Genomic DNA, 9,462 nt, shown 5'->3' with positions numbered 1-9,462 from the left:
TATTGGTATAGAAGAAGAGGAAACTTGGATGGCTTAGTAGATACTATTGTTGACTGGCCCCTCATTTGCAGAGTCATGACAGTTATTTTTTTAAGGCACAGATGAATGGCATTTGACTTTTTGTTGTGTGGCTGTTATAATTACACTAAACAGGACTCAACAGAATGCAGTTTACATTCCAGGGAAGGATTATCCAGTGGGTTAAGAAAAATTCAATGGAATACATAGTATAAGATAAACAGCTGTGTTAATTTTATGATGAACATATTGAGCTGGAGATTTCTTTACATTGTATCCATACTTGGATAGGATCACTGTGAAACCCAACGATTGAATCACACACAAAGAATTTTTTTAAAACTGATACATACCTGCCTTTTCATTACAATTCATTACAAAGGATTTAATTTACCAGAACCTCAAACTGGATAGGATAATTTTTTAATTTGGAAAAAAATTGTGGGGTAAATTGTAGGTTCAGTTCTAGTAAGTTAAACCTTGATGCAGTAACTTGTTTAACTGAAATTATTGAATATTTTAAACATAATTAAATTTGGTAAAGTCACTGTCTTTGTTACAACCAGCAGAGGTGATATCAAAAAATAAAAAAGGTATTATTTGAAATTGGTTCATTTATTGCCAGAATTAATTTGTAGCTGTCATTAACCAATATATATGGACCTGAATTTTTCTTTGTAAAAATAATGTATGTACAACTTTTGAAATTATGTTAATCGATATATCAAAATTTACAAAATAAATATTATTATATCAAGAACACAAATTTATGAATCATGGTTGTGTCAGTATGACAACTGTACTATGACCAGTAAAACAACTGCTGCCATTTATTGTTTGCATTGTAAAGGAAAACAGGAATATGGCTACCATTCTCAAACAAGAAAAGTTTCAAAATACATCTGTATTTTGTACACACACACACACACACACACACACACACACACACACACACACACACACACACACACACATGCACACGCACACGCACACACACGCACATAGATGCATACACACATCTGCACATACATACACAGAACAAAGGCATGTGACAAACAGACAACATGTAAATACTCTAAGACTATATTTACATTACAGGCTGATGCAGCAGTGTTTTTCATTAGCGATTTGCACTCCACTGCTACAAGGCAAAGAAGGCAATAAGAACACTGAACTTCTTAATCTGACTTTGTTTCATATAGGACTGCTAAAAGCAATTGACAACAAACATAATTATTAAAGTTTCTTTAACAGATAAATTCTTGAGCAATATACATTAACAATGACGATGATGAACTTCATAATGTTGTTAAATGAAATAAATAATAAATAGTACTTCAATGAGTAATGAATGAATGGTGTCTACCATCAATGCAGACTAGACTTAAAGCTTCTGAACTGAGAGAGCTTAAATATGTCACTTAACTGCTGTCAAATGTTTAAGAAACACATTTTCATGAAAATCTATTAGTTAAACAATTCGACAACAAAATATCTGTTGATCCTCAACAATCACATGAACTTGCTGCCTGGATTATCCAGCGTTACTTTATGAGTGTCTCTGGTTTGTATTTCGTTTTCTTCGTCTTCTGTTTTGTCTGCTAAGTCCTTCCTGAAAGCAAAAGGTGAGTACTGGTTTGAATATAGTCATTTAGTAGCTTTGATGATAAAAATGTAAAATTACAGGTATTTTAACACTGAATGACATCACTTATACAGTACATATAGTTCGATAAAACTTTAACAAAGGTTAAGACAGTTTGTCTTCATTCACAAGCTACTGCAGACTAATTATGTTTACGAAAGTAAATGTAGCAGCAGTAACGTTTGTCTTACAACTGCTCAATGTGTATTTAAATTTTAGCTGAAAAAAATTTTCGGCCAGTGGAAACAGATAGAGCATAATATTATGTAATATCTTCCCTTAAACCTGAAAACTACAATTTGCAAAATGTACCTGCCAGTTAATTGTGGGTGTATCTCAGCTTTAACGGTGACATAAGGAAAATTATCATAGTTTATAATTAGTCTCTACAGTATTTGTAGGAATTTTTTTTTTGTAAATTCATTCCTCATACAAGGAATGTGTGTGTGTGTGTGTGTGTGTGTGTGTGTGTGTGTGTTTGTGTGTGTGTGTGTGTGTGTGTACAAAATACAGATATATTTTGAAACTTTTCTTGTTTGAGAATGCTAGCCATACGAGGCTGCCCGGCAGTGGCCTACAAACGACGCACTTTGGCAAATAGGTACAACGTTAGATACAATAGAAGACAAAGAATAGAAAAAAATGCATGTTAAACGCAACATTATAGATATGAAGCTGTTTGACTGAAGGCACTGGGTACACATAAGAGGTCAACAGTTCAAACAAATGTAGACATCCAGTTGTATACACGAACACAGAAGGACACTGATAAAAACACTGTTGCACAAAGCAAAGAAACACTGGCGCACAGAAGTACTGTGGTGACGATCATTAGTGAAACAGAAACCAACACACTGATGAAGGAGGTGGGGCTACCACTGGGTGTAGGGGAAAGGCAGGGGGGAGGAGAAGGGGGAAGGAGCGAGTGGGAGAAAAAAGGGGGAGGGGAGAGGGTAGGGGTTAGAAGCATGGGGAGGGGGAGGGAAGGAAGAGGGAGACAAGGGAGAGAGGAGGGGGAAAGGAATGTGGGGGGGGAGAGGCAGCCCAGGAGGAAAAAGGGGGGACAGGGAGGGGGGTTAGATCTGGTAGGAGGGGTAGATGGAGGGAACAAGGACATCATCAGGTAGGGGAAGTTGGCGGAAGCCACTTTGGGCAAGGGTATGGAGAATGTGAAGATGGGCAGCAGGTGGGTTACATGTAAGAACTGATAAATTATGTTATGTAAATTGAGGGTAAAAGGGGGAGAAAGGAAATAAACTATTGATGTCAGCTGCAACGTGACTTTATAAGGAATCAGCGGCAACAAGCGAACCAGGGATGTTCCCTTTACTAGGCAGTCATGTTAACCACTGCACAGTGTTCATCACAATTGAAAGGATGTCTTGGTGCACCACTTGGCAGACCCACTTTTCCACTTAGCGCCACCTATTCGCGATCCCCATCCATGTCCTTAATGCTCGCTACTTTGAAATTCTCACAAGAGGTCGAATGTAATGGTGCATCCGCACTGAAGATGGTGGATTCATTGCCCTTTGAGCTGAATCAGTTATGTGAATGCATGTCCGAAAGAACGGATGTCACACGGAATCCGTATCTGTGATGCATATAATGTAAATTGAAGTTGGGAAAAGGAGGGAGCGAAATGAAAAGAAAGAGAAGGAACTATTGGTATCAAATGCATCAGGACTTTATGTGGAATCAGCGGGGATGAGAGAAAACGTGGGCCAGAGAGGAACTCAAACTGGGAATCTCCCACTTTCTACGCAGTTGCGTTAACAAGTGCGCCATAGAGACATAGCATTTATCACAACTGCGAGGACTGTGTCCAGGCGGCACAGTGACTTACACAACTGCCTAGTAAGCAGAAGATCCTGGGATCAAGTCCCAGTCCGGTCTGCTGATTCTGCATAAAGCCCTGATCAACTGACATCAATAGTTCCTACATTTTCCTTTCATCCCCCTCCCCTTATCACCTTCAATTTACATCATACGGGGTGTGACAATAAAGTAATGAGACTGATTTTCTTTGCAAGATATGGCAACCCTGCAGGCTTGCGTAGGCACAATATCTTTGACCTTGGTCTATAAGCTGCTTCTAGTCCAAGCAGCACATCGATGCAACTGCTCAGTTGCTGAAATACATTAACTGGTGTTTGTGTCTCTCGTCACGGAAATGGAACCGCATAATATTGCGCAACGGTATGCCATTTCTTTTTGTGTCAAATTGGGTGAAAACACGACGACAACATACAGTAAGCTTCAGAAGGCTTTTGGAGAGGAGGTTATGTCAAGAGCTCAAGCTTTTTGTTGGCATAAAATGTTTAGCGAAGGCAGAACGAATGTTGAAGATGAAGACTGCAGTGGACGACCATCAACCTCACGGACGGATGTCAACTTGGCTAGAGTGCGTGAACTCGTACGATCTGATCGAGGATTATCTGTGAAAATGATTGCAGAAGAACTGAACATCAACCTATAAACGGTTCGTCTAATAATAACTGAAGATCTTGGTATGAGAAAGATTGGTGCAAAAATGGTTCCGAAAAATCTCACACCACAACAGCTAGAAACACGGAAAAATGTGGCAGCCGATCTGTTAGAACAAACAGAAATCAATCCAGAATTGCTGAGCTGTGTTATCACTGGTGATGAAAGTTGGTTTTTTCAGTACGATCCAGAGACAAAATGCCAAAGTTTTAATGGTGCTCAAAGGGATCACCCAGACCAAAAAAAGCTCGCATGTCAAAGTCAAAAGTGAAATGCATGCTTGTGTGACTCTTTGATTCCAAGGGAATCGTTCATAAAGAGTGGGTGCCTTCTAGACAAACGGTTAACCAATATTACTAAAAAGAAATTTTAGAAAGACTTCGTAAAAGAGTTCTTTGTGTACGTGCCAACATTGCTGATATTGGATTCTGCATCACGATAATGCGCCATCCCATACTACGCTGTCAGTACAGCAATTTTTAACCTCAAAACAAATTTCAGTCCTACCACAGCCACTTTATTCACCAGATATCGCTCCGTGCGACCTTTTTCTATTTCCAAGAGTCAAAACAGCGATCAAGGGACACCATTTTCAAACAACACAAGATGTCCAAAAAGCTGTGACGAGGTTCTTGGAGGATATTACAGAAGATGAGTTCCAGTAATGTTATCACCAATGGCAGAAGCGCTGGAAAAAGTGTGTGCAATCAGAAGGGAACTACATCGAAGAAGACAACACTAAACTTGATTTAAAATCGATAAATTACAGTTTCTGGGTTATTGACAATACGTTTCACTTATTAAATTCCTAATACTAGATCATAATTTGAATAGTGATGATATTTTCCCAGAAATTATTGCGTTTACTCACGAATATTTATTTGGTGGTGCTTGGAAGAGGCTCTTCGGACAATCCTTGTAGTATCGCCAGCATTCACCATCTTCTTCTCCGGCTCTTTCAGCATCCACATACTCTGTTAACACGCTTGAAAAAGGCGATCTGCTTGCTCTGCAAACAAATGAGAAAATAATTTGGCTTCCGATTACTTGTAGCTGAGAATCGACAATCGATGAGAGGTCTACAAATGACTAATATCACTTCAGTGTTATGTTAAATTCATGATTTATGTGATAGTGGAATCTGTGGAGACAGTCAAAATCTTTATATTAGGTCAGGTAACATATAAAGCAACAAAAAATAACTAAGAAAGACAAACAGACATACGGCTACCTAAGGGACTGTGGCGTAGAGATGTACATTTGCGATTAGGATGCTCTAAAATTCGTCTCAGTGGCCTCGTGCCCGAAAGAGCGTGTAGGCTTTCAGTACAACAATAGGTAACTGTTGTGGGCGTTTCGGTTTCATATTCCAAATATATTCAGATACATTTAAAATTAATTAAAAACAAAGTTTTATACCTTCCCATTAACAGCAACATCCTGAGATATTTGTATGGTTTTGTAAATACATCAGAGGATGGCTTAAACTAAACACTTCGTTGTTAGCCTGTATTATTAATTAAATAGTATACGGTGTATGAGAGTGAAAGTTAAGTCAAATTTCAATTTCCAAACAGAGATTGCTCTTTTCAGTTGTATGACATTATTATTTTCATTTGTTATGTTGTCTGAGTGAGTGAGGGGATGAAGACAGCATGAGTGTGATGCACGAACATTTAAATTTTTTATTAATAAATGATGAAAATGTGCGTGAATCTTATTGTGTAGATGAGAACTGAGTAACATATAACTTAATGTAAAGTAGCCGGTTTAAAGACTCTAGAAGCAAAATCTTTTCTATTGTTCTTAGGACCATTAAAAATAAGGTTATTTTCAGTTTATTTGATTTTCGGAATGACTGGGTTTGGAACATTTTTAAAGTGAATTCGGAGTTGGTGATTGGTGGCGAAAGGGAATTACCGTACTGTCAACGAAAAGTTATGAAACAGCTTGTCTAAAAATATGTTCTAGCCAATAGAGAAGGGAACGCTCGCGGATCGTGGGAGGGAGTCGTAATTAATCTTTAGTAGTGTGAGGCAATACACTGCCGGAGAAAAAGACTATAATGCTCTCAAGCACTGGGTTCAGTAGCACCAGGATGTAACATGTGCACACTAAGGGGCTGAAGTGTTAGTCATTCATTTGTCACGGTCGTCGGCGATCAGATAGCGATCAGGAAGCCTACCTGTGAACGCTGTGTTCTGACTCTGCGGGCAGTAACTGTGCTGAGTTCAGAGATGATTAGATCGTGCAAGTCACCGTAGGGTACAACCTCGCCCCGCCAACGAGTACATTCTGAACAACTTCAGGGTTCGCATTGTGGGCCTGCGGGAAGTTGGATAGACATGCCAACGGTTTGCTGCACGTGTTGGGCACGATGTATGGGCGCAGTGTCAGGATTTCAACAGTGGTCTGCTTAACAATCCCATACCTGTTACCATAACCTTGTTCTGGACGTCCAAGTAGTAAAAATACATTTCAGGATGGACGTATTGTGTGAACAATGATGGCTAACGGAATATCATCCACGAACAAAATCCAGGCACATTTTGCATCTGCTCTGTCACCAAGAACTACTGGAAACCTATGCCTGTAGCAGGATGAAGATGACATGTCTCTCTGGCCAGGCAACCACTGACATCAGGACACCATCAAGCATGGCTGTTCTGGCGTCGTAGAAGAGTTCACTAGAGAGTGATCTGTCTGTATGCCAGTGTTGCCACTGATGGACAAACATGTGTATGGTGGAGACCTAGTGAACTGCCTACTCCAAAGTGTATTCGTCCACAACACACAGGTCCAATCCCAGGCTTCATGGAGTGGGGCCACGAGTTACAATTCGCGATGGCATACGGCGTTCCTTCTGGTTAAAGTAACCAGAGCCCGCTACATTGCAAGGCTGTTATCTCCGCAAAACTGCCATTTGTTTGACAGAAGAATGATGTAATTTTTCAGTATGACAATGCACGTCCACCTAGGGCTGTTGCGACGCAGCGTGCTCTTATGACAAAGCTGTATTTGATAACAAACATCTGAGGCCAGATGTAGACTCGTGTCCAAATCACCACAAAGAGAAGCTATTACCTAACAAAAACTAATAGGCAAATAGTTTTTCTTTGCCTGTATGTTTAAGAAGTTTGGTGCATAACTTATTGAAAATATTGTTATTTAAGTACAACTCATCCTCTTGTGCACATTTCCTGTCAGTACTATTATTGGGTCATGCATCCGATGAGAACTAAAATACACTACTGGAAATGGAAAAAAGAACACATTGACACCGGTGTGTCAGACCCACCATACTTGCTCTGGACACTGCGAGAGGGCTGTACAAGCAATGATCACACGCACGGCACAGCGACACACCAGGAACCGCGGTGTTGGCCGTCGAATGGCGCTAGCTGTGCAGCATTTGTGCACCGCCGCCGTCAGTGTCAGCCAGTTTGCCGTGGCATACGGAGCTCCATCGCAGTCTTTAACACTGGTAGCATGCCGCGACAGCGTGGACGTGAACCGTATGTGCAGCTGACGGACTTTGAGCGAGGGCGTATAGTGGGCATGCGGGAGGCCGGGTGGACGTACCGCCGAATTGCTCAACACGTGGGGCGTGAGGTCTCCACAGTACATCGATGTTGTCGCCAGTGGTCGGCGGAAGGTGCACGTGCCCGTCGACCTGGGACCGGACCGCAGCGACGCACGGATGCATGCCAAGACCGTAGGATCCTACGCAGTGCCGCAGGGGACCGCACCGCCACTTCCCAGCAAATTAGGGACACTGTTGCTCCTGGGGTATCGGCGAGGACCATTCGCAACCGTCTCCATGAAGCTGGGCTACGGTCCCGCACACCGTTAGGCCGTCTTCCGCTCACGCCCCAACATCGTGCAGCCCGCCTCCAGTGGTGTCGCGACAGGCGTGAATGGAGGGACGAATGGAGACGTGTCGTCTTCAGCGATGAGAGTCGCATCTGCCTTGGTGCCAATGATGGCCGTATGCGTGTTTGGCGCCGTGCAGGTGAGCGCCACAATCAGGACTGCATACGACCGAGGCACACAGGGCCAACACCCGGCATCATGGTGTGGGGAGCGATCTCCTACACTGGCCGTACACCACTGGTGATCGTCGAGGGGACACTGAATAGTGCACGGTACATCCAAACCGTCATCGAACCCATCGTTCTACCATTCCTAGACCGGCAAGGGAACTTGCTGTTCCAACAAGACAATGCACGTCCGCATGTATCCCGTGCCACCCAACGTGCTCTAGAAGGTGTAAGTCAACTACCCTGGCCAGCAAGATCTCCGGATCTGTCCCCCATTGAGCATGTTTGGGACTGGATGAAGTGTCGTCTCACGCGGTCTGCACGTCCAGCACGAACGCTGGTCCAACTGAGGCGCCAGGTGGAAATGGCATGGCAAGCCGTTCCACAGGACTACATCCAGCATCTCTACGATCGTCTCCATGGGAGAATAGCAGCCTGCATTGCTGCGAAAGGTGGATATACACTGTACTAGCGCCGACATTGTGCATGCTCTGTTACCTGTGTCTATGTGCCTGTGGTTCTGTCAGTGTGATCATGTGATGTATCTGACCCCAGGAATGTGTCAATAAAGTTTCCCCTTCCTGGGACAATGAATTCACGGTGTTCTTATTTCAATTTCCAGGAGTGTACTTTCAGAAAAACATCACCCATACAATTCCGAAGATGGCAAGAGCTGACAAATGCGAGAAATATCGCACAATCAGCTTTAGAGCTCATGCATCTAAGATGCTGACAAGAATAATATACAGGAGAATGTAAAAGGAAAATTGAAGACTTTTAGATGACGATCCGTTTCGCTTTAGGAAAGGTAAAGGCGCCAGAGAGGCTGTTCTGACTTTGCGGTTGATAATGCAAGCAAGCCTGAACAAAAATCAGGGAACGTTCATATGATTTTTCGACCTGGTAAAAGCGTTAGACAATATAAAATGGTGCTAGATGTGCGAATTGAAGACATGCGCGGAAAAACAGGCTAGCCCTCGAATGTAAAAGCTTACAGATAAGTGTTGCCATCTGTTGCTGGGTATGGCAGCTATCAAAATCGACATTGACCTCACCCCTAAGTGATATTTACGGGTGAGACCAACGCCAATTTTGATAGTTCCCGTACCCAGTAACAGATGGCAACACTTATCTGCAAGTTTTCACATTTGAGGGCTAGCCCGTTTTTTCGTGCATGTCTTTAGTTTCGCAGAAAATTAGCGGTAAGCTGTAGGTTCAAAATGGCTCTAAGCACTATGGGACTTAACATCTGAAGTCATCAGTCCCCTAGAC

The 9,462-nt window shown here is 42.4% G+C and overlaps 1 protein-coding gene across 1 annotated transcript in view; it reads right to left on the bottom strand.

Moving 5' to 3' along the window:
- Positions 1-778: 778 nt before the first annotated feature.
- Positions 779-9,462, bottom strand: part of LOC124616058 — a 352,315-nt gene continuing 343,631 nt past the window's right edge. Inside the window, exons 5-6 of the mRNA XM_047144291.1 lie at positions 5,022-5,159; positions 779-1,630 (exon numbers count right to left, since the gene is read on the bottom strand). Of these exons, the coding sequence (XP_047000247.1) occupies positions 1,531-1,630; positions 5,022-5,159 (238 nt within the window). The 3' untranslated portion in view covers positions 779-1,530. The remainder of the gene's footprint in view (positions 1,631-5,021; positions 5,160-9,462) is intronic.

Source organism: Schistocerca americana, chromosome 5 (genome assembly GCF_021461395.2).
Source record: "Schistocerca americana isolate TAMUIC-IGC-003095 chromosome 5, iqSchAmer2.1, whole genome shotgun sequence".
Classification (NCBI taxonomy): Eukaryota; Metazoa; Arthropoda; class Insecta; order Orthoptera; family Acrididae; genus Schistocerca; species Schistocerca americana.
Note: the sequence above shows the minus strand (reverse complement) of the source record. Positions and strands in the feature narration are given on the sequence as shown.